General features: G+C 41.7%; 1 protein-coding gene across 1 annotated transcript in view; it reads left to right on the top strand.

The window, feature by feature from the left end:
* The first annotated feature begins 14139 nt into the window (after positions 1-14139).
* Positions 14140-17516, top strand: part of ADGRG7 (adhesion G protein-coupled receptor G7) — a 76778-nt gene continuing 73401 nt past the window's right edge. The window contains exon 1 of the mRNA XM_011999894.1: positions 14140-14520. Within this exon, the coding sequence (XP_011855284.1) occupies positions 14406-14520 (115 nt within the window). The 5' untranslated portion in view covers positions 14140-14405. The remainder of the gene's footprint in view (positions 14521-17516) is intronic.

Here is a 17516-nt window from a genome sequence, read left to right as displayed (position 1 = left end):
CTGAATAATTTTTGACCAAATAGCTGAATACTATGGCCTAGCCAAGTTGACAGATACAATTAATCATCACAGCCTCCAGTGAATCCTGCCACCTTAAATTCATGCTTTTTGTAGCATGAATCTGGACTGGTCTTGTGATAATTGGTTTTTAAAATTTTTTATGGATACGTAATGGTTGTATCATGGAGTATGTATGATATTTTGACACAAGCATATAATGTGCAATGATCAAATCTAGGTAGTTGAAATATCCATTCTCTCAAACATTTATCATTTGTTTGTGTTGGAAACATTCTAAAACGATTCTTCCAGTTATTTTAAAATACACCATAATTTATTGCTACCTATAGTTGCCCTATTGCGCTACTGAGCATTCGATTTTATTCATTCTATCTAACCATATTTTTGTACTCATTAACCAACTCCTCTTTATCTCCCCCTCCCCACTACCCTTCCCACCCTCTGGTAACCACCATTCTACTCTGTATGTCTGTGAGATCATTTTTTTTAGCTTGCACATGAGTGAGAACGTGACATTTGTCTTTCTGTGCCTGACTTATTTTACTTAACATAATGTCGGCCTGTCTCATCCATGTTGCTGCAAATGACAGGATTTTATTTATTTTTTTATCTTAAGGATGCTGAATGGCTTAAATAAGAGTCACTGTTATTTTCTTTTATTAATTTATTGATATCAATCGTGATATAGATCATTCATTTTCTATTCATTTTTTTATTATGGTCACATGGCTTTATAAAGCAATGCTATTCAACTAATGTTCTACAACATAAAGGGGAATTGGTTTATTGTGGCTTTTGATGTTTCTAGAAATATTAATTTTGGTAAAATGATTCTTTCACTTCTTTTTTTACTCATTTTTCCATAGGTTATTGGGGGTACAGGTGGTATTTGGTTACATGAGTAGGTTCTTTAGTGGTGATTTGTGAGATTTTGGTGCACCCATCACCCGAGCAGTGGACACTGCACCCTATTTGTAGTCTTTTATCCCTCACCCCCGCTTCCACCCTTCCAAGTCCCCAAAGTCCATTGTATCATTCTTATGCCTTTGTGTCCTCATAGCTTAGCTCCCACATACCAGTGAGAACATATGATGTTTGGTTTTTCATTCCTGAGTTATTTCACTTAGAATAATGGTCTCCAATCTCATCCAGATTGCTGCAAATGCTGTTAATTCATTCCTTTGTATGGCTGAGTAGTAGTCCATCATATATATCTACATCACAGTTTCTTTATCCACTAGTTGATTGATGGGCATTTGATTTGGTTCCATGATATTGCAATTGCAAATTGTGCTGCTATAAACATGCATGTGCTGTAAATTGTGCTGCCATAGACCTCTGTGTGCGAGTATCTTTTTCATACAATGACTTCTTTTCTTCTGGGTAGATACCTAGTAGTGGGATTGCTGGATCAAATGGTAGTTCTTTTAGTTCTTTAAGGAATCTCCATACTGTTTTCCATAGTGATTGTACTTACATTCCCACCAGCAGTGTAGAAGTGTTCCAGTTTCATTCTCCTACATGTGGCTAGCCAATTATCACAGCACCATTTGTTAAAAAGGGTGTCCTTTTCCCAGTTAATGTTTTTGTTTGCTTTGTCAAAGATCAATTGGCTATAAGTATTTGGGTTTATTTCTGGGTTCTCTATTCTGTTTCATTGGTCCATGTGCCTGTTTTTATACCAGTACCATACTGTTTTGGTGACTATGGCCTTATAGTACAGTTTGAAATCAGGTAGTGTGATGCCTCCAGATTTGTTCTGTTTGTTTAGTCTTGCTGTGGCTATACGGGCTCTTTTTTGGTTCCATATGAATTTTAGAATTGCTTTTTCTAATTCTGTGAAACATGATGGTGCTATTTTGATGGGGATTGTGTTGAATTTGTAGATTGCTTTTGGCAGTATGGTCATTTTTACAATATTGATTCTACCCATCCATAAGCATGGGATGTGTTTCCATTTGTTTGTATCATCTATGATTTCTTTCAGCAGTGTTTTGTAGTTTTCTTTGCAGATGTCTTTTGCCTCCTTGGTTAGGTATATTCCTAAGTATTTCATTTTTTTTTTTGCAGCTATTGTAAAAGGGGTTGAGTTTTTGATTTGATTCTCTGCTCGGTTGCTGCACACGTATAGAAGAGCTACTGATTTGTGTACGTTAATCTTGTATTTGGAAACATTGCTGAATCATTCTATCAAGTCGAGGAGCTTTCTGGAGGAGTCTTTAGGGTTTTCAAGGTAAATGATCATATCATCAGCAAACAGGGACAGTTTGACTTCCTCTTTACTGATTTGGATACCCTTTCTTTCTTTCTCTTGTCTGATTGCTCTGGCTAGGACTTCCAGTACTATGCTGAAGAGGAGTGGTGGGAGTGGGCATCCTTGTGTCGTTCCAGTTTCCAGAGGGAATGCTTTCAACTTTTTCCCATTCAGTATTATGTTGGCTGTGGGTTTGTCATAGATGGCTTTTATTATATTGAGGTATGTTTTCTGTATGCCGATTTTGCTGAGAGTTTTAATCATAAAGGAATGCCAGATTTTGTCAAATACTTTTTCTGCATCTATCGAGATGATCATGTGATTGTTGTTTTTAATTCTGTTTATGTAGTGTATCACATTTATTGACTTGTGTATATTAAACAACCCCTGCATCCCTGATATGAAATCCAGCTGATCATGGTGGATTATCTTTTTAATATGCTGTTGGATTTGGTTAGCTAGTATTTTGTTAAGGATTTTAGCATCTATGTTAATCAGGGATATTGGTCTGTAGTTTTATTTTTTCGTTATGTCCTTTTCTGGTTTTGGTACTAGAGTGATACTGGCTTAATAGAATGAATTAGGGAAGATTCCCTCTTTCTCTATTTTGTAGAATAGTGTTAAAAGTATTGGTACCAGTTCTTCTTTGAATGTCTGGTAGAATTCTGCTGTGAATCCGTCTGGTCCAGGACTTTTTTTGTTGGTGATTTAAAAATTACCATTTCAATCTCACCACTTGTTATTGGTCTTTCAGGGTATCTAATTCTTCTAAATTCAAGCTAGGAGGGTTGTATTTTTCCAGGAATTTATCCATCTCTTTTAGGTTTTCTAGTTTATGTGCGTAAAGGTATTCTTGAATGATCTTTTGTATTTCAGTGGTGTCAGTTGTAATATCTTCCATTTCATTTCTTAATGAGGTTATTTGGATTTCCTCTCTTCCTTTCTTGGTTAATGTTGCTAATGGCCTATCAATTTTATTTATCTTTTCAAAGAACCAGTTTTTTCTTTCATTTATCTTTTGCGTGTGTTTTTTTTTTTAAATTTAAATTTCATTTAGTTCTGCTCTGGTCTTGGTTATTTCCTTTCTTCTGCTAGGTTTGGGTTTTGTTTGTTCTTGTTTCTCTGCTTCCTAGAGGTGTAACCTTAGAATGTCAGTTTGTGCTCTTTCAGTCTTTTTGATGTGGGTGTTTAGGGCTATGAACTTTCCCCATAGCACCGTCTTTGCTATATCCCAGAGGTTTTGATAGGTTGTGTCATTATTGTCACTCAGTTGGAATAATTTTTAATTTTCATCTTGATTTTATTTTTGTCCCAATGATCATCAGGAGCAGGTTATTTAATTTCTATGTATTTGTGCAGGGTTTTGAAGGTTCCTTTTGGAGTTGATTTCCAGTTTTATTGCACTAGGATCTGACAGAGTACTTGATATAATTTCAATTATCTAAATTTATTGAGACTCATTTTGTAGCCTATCATATGGTCTATCACATGGAGAAAGTTCCATGCACTGTTGAATAGAATGTGTATTCTGCAGCTGTTGGATTAAACGTTCTGTGTATATCTGTGAAGTCCATTTGTTCCAAGGTATAGTTTAAATCCATTGTTTCTTTGTTGACTTTTTGTCTTGATGAACTGTCTAGTGCTGTCAGTGGAGTATTGAAGTCCCTCACTATTATTGTGTTGCTGTCTATCTCATTTCTTAGGTCTATTAGTAGTTGTTTTATGAATTTGGGAGCTCCAGTGTTAGGCGAAAATATGTTTAGGATTGTGATATTTTCGTTTTGGGCACGGCCTTTCACCATCATTATATAATGTCCCTCTTTGTCTCTTTTAACTGCTGTGCTTTAAAGTTTGTTTTACCTGATATAAGAATAGCTACGCCTGCTCACTTTTGGTGTCCATTTGCATGAAATGCCCTTTTCCACCCCTTTACTTTAAGTTTATGTGATTCCTTATGTGTTAGGTGAGTTTTCTGAAGGCAGCAGATAGTTGGTTGGTGAGTTCTTATCCATTCTGCAGTTCTGTATCTTTTTGGAGCATTTAGGCCATTTGCATTCAGTGTTAATATTGAGATGTGAGGTGCCATTGCATTAATCATGCCATTGTTGCCTGTGTAACTTGGCTTTTTGTTTTTGCTTTTTAAATTGTGTTTTTGTTTTATAGGTCCTGTGTGATTTATGCTTTAAAGAGGTTCTGTTTTGATGTGCTTCCAGGATTTGTTTCAAGATTTAGAGCTGCTTTTAGTAGTTCTTGTAGTGGTGGTTTGGTAGTGGCAAATTCTCTCAGAATTTGTTTTTCTGAAAAAGGCTGTTTTTTCTTCATATATGATAGTTTTGCCGGATACAAAATTCTTGGCTGATAATTGTTTTGTTTGAGGAGGGTGAAGATAGGGCCCCAATCCCTTCTAGACTGTAGGGTTTCTGCTGAGAAATCTGCTGTTAATCTGATAGGTTTTCCTTTATAGGTTACCTGGTGTTTCTGTCTCACGGCTCTTAAGATTCTTTCCTTCGTCTTAACTTTAGATAACCTGATGACAATGTGCCTAGAAGATGATCTTTCTGCAATGAATTTCCCATGTGTTCTTTGTACTTCTTGTATTTGGATGTCTAGGTCTCCAGCAAGGCCAGGGAAGTTTTCTTTGATTATTCCCCCAAATATAGTATCCAAACTTTTAGATTTCTCTTCTTCCTCAGGAACACTGATTTTTCTTAGGTTTGGTTATTTAACATAATCCCAGACTTCTTGGAGGCTTTTTTCGTATTTTCTTATTCTTTTTTCTTTGTCTTTGTAAGACTGAGTAATTTGAAGAACTGAATTTCTTCTACTTGTTCAGTTGCATTGCTGAGATTTTCCAGAGCCTTTTGCACTTCTATAAGTGTGACCAATGTTTCCTGAGGTTTGTCTTTATGCTCTCCATTTCCTTGAATATTTCTCCCTTCACTTCTTGTACCTTGTTTTTGGATTTCCTTGCATTGGGCTTTTCCTTTCTCTGGTGCCTCCCTAATTAGCTTAATAACTAACCTCCTGAATTCTTTTTCAGGTAAATCAGGGATTTCTTCTTGGTTTGGACCCACTGCTGGTGAGCTAGTGTGATTTTTAGGGGGTGTTAAAGAGCCTGGTTTTGTCATATTACCAGAGTTGGTTTTCTGGTTCCTTCTCGTTTGGGTAGGCTCTGTCAGAGGGAAGGTCTAGGGCTGCAGGCTGTTGTTCAGATTCTTTTGTCCCATGGGGTATTCCCTTGATGTAGTACTCTCCCCCTTTTCCTAAGAGGTGGCTTCCTGTGAGCAGAGCTGCAGTGATTCTTATCTCTCCTCTGAGTCTGGCCACCCAGCAAGTCTACCCAGCTGCAGGCTGGTACTGGGGGTTGCCTGCACAGAGTCCTGTGATGTGAACCATCTATGAGTCTCTCAGCCATGGATACCAGCCCCTGTTCTGATGGAAGTGGCAGGGGAATGATATGGACTCTGTGAGCGTTCTTGGCTTTGGTGGTTTAATGCTCTATTTTGTGGTGGTTGGCCTCCTGCCGGGATGTGGTGCTTTCCAGAGTGCATCAGCTATGGTAGTATGGAGAGGAACTGGTGGTGGGCAGGGCCTTAGAACTCCCCAGAGTATACGCCCTTTGTCTGCAGCTACCAGGGTGTGTAGGGAAGGCCCATCAGGTTGGGGCAGGGCCAGGCATGTCTGAGCTCAGACTGTCCTTGGGCAGATCTTGCTTCAGCTGCTGTGGGGAATGAGGGTGAGGTTCCCAGGTCACTGGGGTTGCGTACCTACGAGGATTATCACTACCTCTGTTGAGTCATGCAGGTTGTCAGGGAAGTGGGGAAAGCTGGCAGTCACAGGCCTCACCCAGCTCCCGTGCAATCTGAAGGGCCGGTCTCTCTTCCACCATGCCCCCCTGCAAATGGCCTCGAGTCTGTGTCCAGGCAGTGGGCAAGCAGGGCTTGAGAAGTTGCCCCAGGCTACCTGCCTCCCAGCTTGGAAAGAAAAGGACTTTGCTTCCTCTCCTGCCTGTGGAGTCTGCATGCAGGATTCGTGTCCTCCCCCGAGTTCTGGCCAGGAGGCTTCTTGCCTGGTTCAAATACAAAGTTTAGCTAGAGATTTTGTTGTGTTTGTGGCATTTCCCCCCACACCTCTGGCCGCCTTCTTGAAGGATCCCTGTGGTGCCAGGCAGGAATGGCCTACTCGGGGACCCAGGAAGCTCCCAGGGCCTTTCCCGCTGCTCCCTCTTCCTCTGTATTTTGCTCGGCTCTCTAAATGGACTCAGCTTCAGGTAGGGTCAGAAACTTCTCCTGCAAACTAGACCTTTAGCTTCCCCAGTAGGGGGTGTGTTCGGGAGCGGAGAATCTTCTCTTTCCACTTCTGCAGTTGGGGCACTCACAGTATTTGGGGTATCTCCTGGGTCCTGCAGGAGCAGTCTGCTTCCTTCAGAGGGTCTGTGGTCCTCTTGGGATTCCTGGTTTGTTCTTGCACTCATTCTCGAGCTAAAATTCACAATGCAAGCCTCTGCACACTGCTCTGTCTGTGCAAGTTAGAGCTGTAGGCTAGTCCTGTCTCCTGTTCGCCATGATGATCAGACACTCCCACCCTTTTACTTCCATACTATGGCCTGTAAGATGCAGTGGAGGCGAGGTCTGCAGTTGCTTCTTAGCTACTGGATTATGTTCCTTTCTTGGGGAAGTGCATGGGGAGCCTGACTTCCTCAGCTGCCCCAGCTACAGCTGTTGATTGGTGTCATTCTTTTTTATGGCCCAATAGTATTCCATTGTGTATATCCACCACATTTTCTTCATCCATTCATCTGTTGATGGACACTTAGGTTGATTCCATATCTTGGCTATCGTGAATAGTGCTGCAATAATCATGAGTGATTTCTCTGACCAATAGAATATGGTAGAAGTGACACTGAACAAGTTCTGGTTGTGGACTGAGGTCTTATTTTCCACTGTTGCTGTCTTAGAACTCAACTGCTACGTGAAGAAGCAAGGTTATTCTGTTGAGGAGGCTTCAGGAAGAAAGAGGCCCTAGAGGAGAAAAGACTATGAGGTAAAAATAGGTCCAGCCAACTTAGACTTTCTAAGCAACTAGCTAAGACCCTGAGAAAGGCCAGCTTGGATTCTCCTGCCCCAGCTGAGCTTCCAGAAGACTCAGCTAAACAAACATGAGGAACAAAGCTGTCTCTGCAGAGTCCTGTCCAAATTGCATGGTCATGAGCAAATGAATGGTGGTTGTATCGTAAATCCTTAAGTTTTGAGGTGACCTGTTGTGTAGCAATAAATAACTTATACTGATAATTTCATTAAATAATTATACTTTACTAAATGGAAAGAATTAGGATCCAGAATATTATCTTGTCAACATAGAAAGGATAGTGTTATTTCACATAGGACATTGCAAATTTCAACCCATATTGCCTCAGATCAGCTTATGACTTCCTACTACTATTTTTAGAAGGACTAGTGTTTATACGGGACTATTTCTCAACTGATTCTCTTGCTTAGTTACTACAAATTTGAGGTTTGCCTTTCACCTGAATTGGGCTTTCTAGGAAGAAAATCAAACTATTTCCTACACTGTGCCTCTCAACCTAACCATGGCTGTTTCTCTGCTCTTTTAATCTTTACTATACACCTCTGCCAACCAGCTCAGACTTTGGAGATGGAAAATGGAAGAAACAAAAGATGAGAAAGGGGAAAAGAAAGATAAAGGAAACAAATCCGCAGAGATGAACAGAGGGACTGAGGTTCTCTAGAGCAAAATGAAGAAGTAAATTTAAAACTAAAAAAGACTTCCGGGAGTTCCTTTTCTTTCACCTTCTGGAGCACAGAGAGCTTCACTCAGGGTTACATGAATCAGAGTCCAGCATCTCCCATGGGCACATATTTTAGTTTCATGGACAATAAACTTCCACTAGTGTTAAATGAATTACTTTGCACAAAATGATGCCTCCACGAAGCCATCAACCCTGAAGATCCTATCTGGAACACCTGGCTCTGGGGGGCGTAGGAAGTTCCTAAGAACAAAGGGCTATAGAAAAAAGTGAGAAGATGCAAAGAGAGGTACCTGACCAGGTGACTTCCTTTTGGACTGGAAAACCTTTTTGGATCCCTTTCTCCCTGCCCTCCCTTAACTACTAGGTGGAAACGGAGGGTGCTGTGTTGTATAGATGTACTAAAGGATGAGTTTAAGGTTTCTCTGTTTTCAGTAGCTCAGAGCTTTCACCAGTGAAGGGGCAGCAAAGGGCACTGGTGGTTTCCCAAGTGGAGACACTCAGAGGCTCTGTTCTGAGATGGGGAAGTTGAGATTAGCCTTCATCAGTGCTGCAGGAGGTATGATAAGCAGGTTTCTATGTTCTTAACTTTTCAGTGGGGTCACAGTGCGGGGACATAAAGGGGATTTCCGAGCCTTTTGACACTTCCAGCTACAAGCTCATTAAAAACTTGCTAAAAAGAATAAGTGAATAAAATGAAACAAAAAAGAGTGGTTGTACAGACAACAGAAATACAGGCTCTTGATGAATTTTAGCAGGGTTTTCTGAAAATCTGGCTATCTTTAAGGCTGTGAGTATTCCCATAAACTAACAAACAAATGACCTATTAAAGAAAATGCCATTTAATCTCTTGCCATTTGCTACTTTGCTATAAATTTCATTTACTTCTTTTGGGAGAATTACCCCAGAGTAGTGGTTACCAAACTTCAGCAGACATCAACTCACTTGGATGACTTGTTAAAATGCAGATTGCTGGGTGCCACCCCGGGATTTCAGATTCATTAGTTTTCTTATTTTGTTTAATGGATTATAATCTATTATATGTATTATTTATTATTTTTAGGACTTATGTATAATGTAATAAAATAATGTTATTTATTAGAAACACCTATTATTTATAATAATGTTTATTTATAAGCATTATTTATTTTGATGCTGAAATTGTCCACCATTTGATAATGAGGAGTCTTTTCAAGCTAGATTCTGTGTCCATTTGCTATACATTCACCGTATCTTGCTTTCTGCACAAGATATTCCTGGCTCACCTAAGACTTTCTCTGCTGCAGTCCTGGAATTGGCCATTTTCCAAGGAGCCATGTTCCTCTTAGTGGAAAATTGTATTTATAAATCAAGTTCTGGGCTTTGGGTTTGCTCATTGTTAACGGGGTGTCACTGCTTCCAGACCTATGAGTGGCCAGAGCTAGAGAACATGTGTATGTAAATATGTGATATGTATAAAAAACATGTACAAGTAAATATGTATGTGTATATAAACACACTTTTATGTCTATATTTATTTATATGTTGTTTATATATAAGCATATATTATTAGATATATTTAAAATATATATAATATTCTCTTTCTCTGTGTGTGTGTGTGTGTGTGTGTGTATATATATATATATACACTATGATTCATGTGATACATTCAGTTCCAATGCAACACTATAGGTTTTTATGCTAAAGGCACAATAAAATTTATTTACTTCAAGTATTGGAAATAAGAAATAATATCACACCCCTTCCTTTGAAATGTTTTGTTGTATTCGTCGTAACAGTTTTCCTCCTTTGCATAAGAAGTTCCTGACTTCATTCATGCATTTGCCTGACAGCCATCTTTCCTGGAGGTATTGCTTCCTTCAGAATTAACAGCATGTAACTTTTCTTTATTTCTGATGACCTGTTTTGAAATTCTCATGGAACTTACATTTTCTCCCTTTCCATGTTTGTAACGTCCTTCCCCTTCTTATCTATACAGGTGGGCAACGCAGCATGAGAAGTCAGAGCCAGAGCTCTGAAGGAGAAACTTGGCTCCCGGCATCCTCCTGTGCTTGCCTGTTTGATCCGTCATCCTCTTTGTAGCCAGTCTCTGAGCTCCACCACCACTGCCCATCCATGCGGGGGCCCCCTTCGCTCTGTGTTTGGGCTCTGACTCCCTGTTCCAGGCGGTCACTCCATGTGGACACCCTCCTCATTGAGCTTGGGCTCGGGCTTCCTACATTGCATTGCTGGCCTGTCTAGATGCCCTCCTGACCGCTCTTGGTCCCTGAAGGCCACCCTCCCCTCCCTGCTCTGGTTTTGATTTTCCACCCTGGATATCTCTCATTGGGGCGCTCTCCTGCCCTGCTTGGTTGGGCTCTGTCTTTCCATGACAGGTCACCCGCCCCTCCCCCCACCCCCATCCTATTGATGCCTTCTTTATCCTGCCTGGGCTCTGGCATCTCATGCTAGGTCTCCCTCTTATCAATTCTTTCCTTTCCTTTCTCTTCTCTTCTCTTCGCTTCGCTTCGCTTTGCTTTCTTGACAGAGTCTTGCTCTGTTGCCAGGCTGGAGTGTAATGGTATGATCTCGGCTCACTGCAACCTCCGCTTCCCGGGTTTAAGTGATTCTCCTGCCTCAGCCTCCTGAGTAGCTGGATTACAGGCACGCACCACCACGCCCAGCTAATTTTTGTATTTTTAGTAGAGATGGGGTTTCACCATGTTGGTCAGGGTGGTCTTGAACTCCTGACCTCAGGTGATCCACCCACCTTGGCCTCCCAAAGTGCTGGGATTACAGGTGTGAGCGCCTACACCTGGCCTATCAATGCTTTCTTTACCGCACTGGGGCTCCAACACCTACTCTGGGCCATTGCCCCTCTCTACCCCCTACCACAGATACCTGCCTTGCTCTTCCTCAGCTAATGACTTTAGAACTGAAATGTTCAGGAAGGGAAGGCCTCAACTGGATTGTTTAAAATATAAGGAAATGGAAGCCCCATGGTTTGCCCAGAGTCACACAGCAAATTAGTGGCAGCATCAGTACAAATCCAATTCTCCGTGAGTGTAAGTTGGGTAAAGACAGGGGATCTTGTCTTTTGTTCACTACTTTATCCCCAGTGCCTAGCACAATGTCTGCATTGAGTAGAATGAAAGAATAAATGTATTATTTCCTGTTTAACTCTTTTCCTTTTCTTCTTTGTCATCTTGATATGTGTGTGTTGTATGTATGTGTGAATACTGGTGACTCTTTACACATTTGTCTATTATCAGTAGTAATTAATGCCCTTACATAAATGTCAACATCTTAATTTCTGTGCCTAGGAATTTCATCAATTCCATGAATTTCTGGAGTTTCTAGCTGGATAGATGGCAAACCTTATAAACTTTGTCATGTGGTTAAGGACATGGAAGCCCTAAAAAGCAGCAGTCATTACAGCATCCCAGGACTCCAGGACTTCCACCAACTGTGGAAGAGAGGATGTGTGATCACTATCAAAGTTAGTTTTCTAGTCACTAGACTATAATCCCTTCAAAAGATTTGGAACCCTACAAGAGAAAAATACCATCACCAGATGGCAAACTTGAGACCCAGGATCCATTCCTTCAGTCACACTGTTCAACTAAGACCATTCTGCAGATGATCTCATAGCGCAGTGTTTCTAAAACACATGCTGAAGAACCCTGCCTCTGACAGATCCTTCTTGAGAGGAGGATTCTGAGTTCCAATAACATTGAGAACATACTCGCATACATGTCTTCTCTAGCAGTTCACAATGGACATGAGCATTGTGAAGGCTCTAAGAAATGCCGGGGTGGAGAAAACTGTTTAACTTTGTGTAACCTGGCATCATCCAAATTTACTTAACCTTAAAGCTCCGGTGTAGAATAATACCAGTTTCAGTCTCATTTCCTCATTCATGCAAAGGGCAAACACATTATGTTACCTGGGGCTTTTGCACAGAGTGAGTGAGATAAACATATGTAAAGTATACAGCGCCATCCTTGGTATATGCTACACATATGATAGGTGTTAATTTCTTTTCTCAGATTTTTTATTTACTGGAAACCATTGTTTTATTATTGAAAAAGTTACATGTATTTATTTATAATAATAGAAAGAATACACAAGGCTAAAACTTCAAACCACAAAAGGGATATAAAATTTAAAAACTATGTCCTACCTCAGATTCCCAAGAGGAATATTTTCATGTACCTTTCCAGACATTTTCTGTGCATGTATATGCAGACATATCAGAAACAGATTTTCAAAAATCTGTTCCCAGTAGATGAGGTAATGGGTTTGCATTCATTTGTTTTGTACTCCTGCAGCAGGACTTGTAGGTTCTTCCATTTTGTGCTACCTCAATTTGTTTTTCTAAAATTCTTGGGAGGGGTAAAGTTAGGGCCTTATGTTTATAACGAAACACTTATAAAGTGAATGTCACAGAGAACTGGAAACCCCCAGAGTGTTTGGGGGTTAACTAAAGGTCTAGTTTAAGTGTAAAGCCTTTTTTGGTAAAGACTTGCTTAATATTTCCTGAAGGAATTGATGGGCTGGTATGTAGGTATTAAGGGGCTAGTATGTAGGTTTCCAATTTATGACGGTTTGTTTGACTTCTGATTTTTCAACTTCACCGTGGTGCAAAAGCAATATGCATTCAGTAGAAACCGTATTTGGGGTACCTGTGCAACCATTCTGTTTTTCACTTCCACTGCAGTGTTCAATATATCACAGGGCACATTCGACACTTTATTATAAAACAGACTTTGTGATAGATGATTTTGCCCAATTTTATGCTATTGTAAGTGTTTTGGGCACATTTAAGGTAGGCTAGTCTAAGCTAGGATGTTCAGCAGGTTAGGTGTATATTTAATGCATTTTGACTCATGATATTTTTAACTTAAGGTGGATTTATTGGGATGTAATCTTATTCTAAGTCAAGGAGCACCCACGCTCCATAATAATTAAATTTGATATCTTTTATTTTAACAGTTATGACTTGCCTTATAGGTGGCTATATCTAGGTATCTCACCCCTGAGAAAATACGAGTTCTTTGACGACCCTGTTCATTTCTTGTACCAATTCGAACACATTAAAGGGATTTAATATGGATTTGATGAAGCGAGGGAGTGTCCAGAGAAGACCAGAGCATCTGTTCTCTCTACCAGAACAAAACTGTGATTAAGGAGGTGAATGTTCGTTTATCTGTTCTTTCAGGTAAGGGTGGAGGATAGAGAAGGAGAACATGGGAGCCTGGGCAGGGGAGGGTCAGAGCTGCATCTATAGAGAGACACCAGTTTGTAATTACTCTGATGATATATTAGCTTCCCAGGGCTGCTCTAATAAAGTACTACAAACTGGGTGGCTTAAACAACAGAAATTTATTGTCTTACAGTTTTGGTGGCTAGAAGTCTAAAGTCAAGGTGTCAGCAGAGCCAGTTCTTGCTGAGGACTCACTCTTTGGCTTGTAGATGGCTGTCTTCTCTCTCTGTCCTTCTGATCATCTTTCTCTATTCATGTCTGTGTTCAGATTTCCTCTTCTTGTAAGAGCACCAGCCATATTGATTAGTGACCACCCTAACAAACTCATTTTAACTTGATAGGCTCTGTAATAACCATATAAGGCTCCATTCTGAGGTACTGAAGGTTAGGACTCCAACATATGAATTTTGGAGGGGACACAATTCAGCCTGTAGCAGATGGGTTATCATGCTGGGCTTTAGTGCTTTTCAAGACCCACCCTGTGCCAGTATGCCCACTCACCAACTGCATCTGTCAAAATGTAGGCTCCTTAAAGAAATGAAAGCATTAAAATCACATGTGGTGATTGCCATTTATCCTCTTGTTGACAAACTAGTTCATTTCCCTGAGAGAGTGTTTTGTGTGGTCTGAAGCACCTGCCAGTCTATCCGTGCTGTACCCTCCCAAGACAAAAACACAGGAAGCCGAGCCGTAGGTGACCACTGGCATCCACTGCCTTCATGATTTCCTCTTTGGTTTCTTCGGTTTTGTTCCCTTGCTTCACTCTGTGACTTGTCTGGACATTCACTCTTTGACCCTTGTGGCTAGTCCCTCCCCTTCTTCTTTATTGCCTGGAGTTATCTCCCTATTCCCATAACTCTAATCACTTCTTTCACGTTCTCCTTCAGTGAAGGATGAGGAAATTGAAAGCAGAGTATGCACGTTTTATTAGGAGATTCAAACGGCATCCTACTGCATTAGCCTCAAAAGTCCTAAAATATAAAGACATCCATCTGACAGATCACTGAGGGGAGGACTTATTTTTCTGTTTTAGAAGTTTCTGATTAAACTTATTAGCTCAAGAAGAAAAGAAGCTAGTTGTTTCTCACCCAGGAGTGGATTTGTGGTTTGGCTTCACCATGGCTTCTTGCCGTGCCTGGAACATTAGGGTGCTGGTGGCTGTCGTGTGTGGGCTACTGACTGGCATCATTGTGGGACTGGGCATCTGGAGAATTGTGATCAGGATCCAAAGAGGTAATGTTGTCCTGCTATGTTTAACTCAGAGTAAGAGAAGGCATGGGACCTCTGTCCCTGCCACCTGAGGCACAAGTACTGGGAGGTGCCTTGTCCAGTCTGAGGCATCCCAGCAAGATGCCATTTATGGGATATAAAAGACCAAGTCAGTTAAGCCTAGCAGATGGTTGAACAGAAATGAATAGGTGTGGGTGTGAATGGGGAGGGGGAAGAGTGACATAATTGAATTGGCGTCTTTATGCTCTTTTAACTCCAGACTGAATTGGTAGAAGAGTAATAATTAAAACAATTAGTAACACATGTTTAGGTCTGTTGGGTTAAATTAAGGAAAGGGTAACTCGTTATGAACAAGGACACACACATGCAGCAAACACGTACACACACGTGCATAACACACACACAATCAAACATGCACAGAATAGAATTTCACTTTAAGAGAGAAGTTAAAGAAACTCATCACCAAGGTTTAAGTGAAATGATCTCATGGTTTGCACACAAATTTCCCACTTTCCAGATGTAGGAAATTAATCAACAATTTAAAAATCATTTTTAAATGACTTTCCTGATTATTCAACAAATATTTATTAGTTCCCCACTGTGTGCCAGAGCTGGCCTGGAAAAGGAGGACGTGGGAGGGGAAGTATTGAGTAAAACAATGATGTTAAAGCAAAGCCTGCTGTAACTCAGAACAGAAAATTTCAATGATCCTAATGCTGGATCCCTTGGGCTGTAGAGCTTCTCCATAAAGGAATTCAATATTGGATGGGCTGCATACTCCTTTTTGTAAAAATCAGAGAAAGCTTCTAATGAAACAATAAATAAGGGTAAGTGTCATGCACGTCCATGTGAAGAGACCACCAAACAGGCTTTGTGTGAGCAACATGGCTGTTTATTTCACCTGGGTGCAGGCAGGCTGAGTCTGAAAAGAGAATCAGTCTTCAGCTGCTAAGCCGAGAAGATCTGGGAAGGAGTCAGTCAGAGAGCCTTGGCCCAGAGCTCCAGGGGCTCTGGGAGTGGCTGCCAGGTGAGTTGAACGGTCCGATTTCCAGTGGGGTCCCGCACAGATGGGACACGGCTTAGGAGGAATCCTGGGCTGCGGGCATTCCTTGGCCCAGTGGTCGGATTTCCAGCACTTGTAGCAAGCTCCTGGGGGAGGAGGTTCTGGAGGAACCCCTGGCAGCTGTGGTTCAGGTGTTTGGAGTTGCGCGCTGGAGATGTGGCTGGGGCTTGTCTCACAGTGGAGGCAAGGAATTGCAACAGAAATAAGTTGCTACTTGGCTGCCTCTACTCTATTATTGTACACCTTGAAGGTGAGGTTCATTAAGTCCTGTTGTGGGGTTTGAGGGCTGGAATTTAATTTTTGGGGTTTTATTTAATGTCAGGAGCAGATTGGGTAATAAAAGAAAATGCATATTGAGAATAAGATGGCCTTCTGACCTTTCAGGGTCTAAGGCTGAAAAGTGTGTCAGGGTTGCTGCTAAACGGGCCATGAACTGGGCCTCTAAGTTTTTCATATTTGATGAAAAAGAGCCTAAATGCTAACTGATTCGGGAGAGGTCGGATAAAGAAAAAGGAACATTAACCTTGACTATGCCTTTAGCTCTATCCACTTTTAAGAGGAAATTTCTGGGCAGGTGGGGGAGGGCTAGTCGCGGAACGAAACTGTAAGCCAGACCGGTGTGAGGAGGGGAGGTGATAAAAGGACTATAGGGTGGGGGAGCAGAGACTGAGGAAAAATTGGGACCTAGCTTGGCCTGGCGAGGAGGGGAGAGGTCAGATGGGTCTGTAGAAAGGGATGATTTTTAGAAAGACTCACCGATGCTTGGGGTTGGGGCTGAGGGGACAGGTGGGAGGAAAAGAAGGAAGATTTGGGGCGAGTTGCATTGGGAACAGAGACTAGGGAGGGACCGATGTGTAAAAGAATGCCTGGACGTCAGGCACCTCAGACCGTTTGCCCATTTTACAACAATTATTTAGATCTTGCAGGATGGAAAAATCGAAAGTGCTGTTTTCTAGCTATTTGGAACTGCTGTCGAGTTTGTATTGGGGTTAAGCAGCATTGTAGAAGAAAATAAGGTGTTTAGGTTTTAGACCAGGTGTGAGTTGAAGAACATAGGTTATGGAGAACGAAGAATGGAGGGTGGAAGGTTGCCTGCGGTGAAGGAGGCAAGCCCAGAGAAAAGAGAGAGTAGAGACACAGAGAGAAGGAGTTCGGGGGTTCCTGCCCTCCAGAAAAGCAGGAAAGGGGTCGGGGAGCAGAAATAAGGTATTGGGGTGCCAAAATAAGAGATCAGGGTGCAAAAATAAGAGGGGGCACAAAAATAAGACGTCAGGGCGCAAAAATAAGAGGGGGCAAAATAAGAGGTCGGGGTTCTTGCCCCTCCCCTAGAAAAGCAGAGAAGGGGTAGAGACAGGGAGAGAAGGGGTCGGGGTACTTGTTCCTCCCCCAGAAAAGCAGAGAAGGGGCAGAGACAGGGAGGGTAGGAGTTGGGGTGCTTGCCTCTCCCGCAGAAAAGCAGGACTTGCCGCTTAGGGTGAAGGACCAAGGCAGACGTCCCTGCAGCGTGGTCAGACACCCCTGAAACGTGGGTGAGTAATCAGAGAGGCGTCCCTGCAATGATTAAACACCAAGGGAAGGCTGCCTTCCCCAGTCCCTGACCGGTGCCGGCGTTTTGGGTCCACGGATAAAACGTGTCTCCTTTGTCTCTACCAGAAAATGAAAGGAATTGAAATTAAGAGAAGGGAGAGATTGAAGGGTGGTGCCAAGACTGAAAGGAGAAAGAGGTCGAGGGACAGTGAGAGAGGCTGGAGAAGAGAATAAAAAGAGGCCGCTTACCTGATTTAAAATTGGTGAGATGTTCCTTGGGCTGGGTGGTCTGAGGACTAGAGGTCATAGGTGGATCTTTCTCAGGGAGCAAAGAGCAGGAGGACAGGGAATTGATCTCCCAAGGGAGGTCCCCTGATCCGAGTCACGACACCAAAATGTCATGTGCGTC

Source organism: Mandrillus leucophaeus, unplaced genomic scaffold (genome assembly GCF_000951045.1).
Source record: "Mandrillus leucophaeus isolate KB7577 unplaced genomic scaffold, Mleu.le_1.0 Scaffold608, whole genome shotgun sequence".
In the NCBI taxonomy this organism is placed as follows: Eukaryota; Metazoa; Chordata; class Mammalia; order Primates; family Cercopithecidae; genus Mandrillus; species Mandrillus leucophaeus.
Note: the sequence above shows the minus strand (reverse complement) of the source record. Positions and strands in the feature narration are given on the sequence as shown.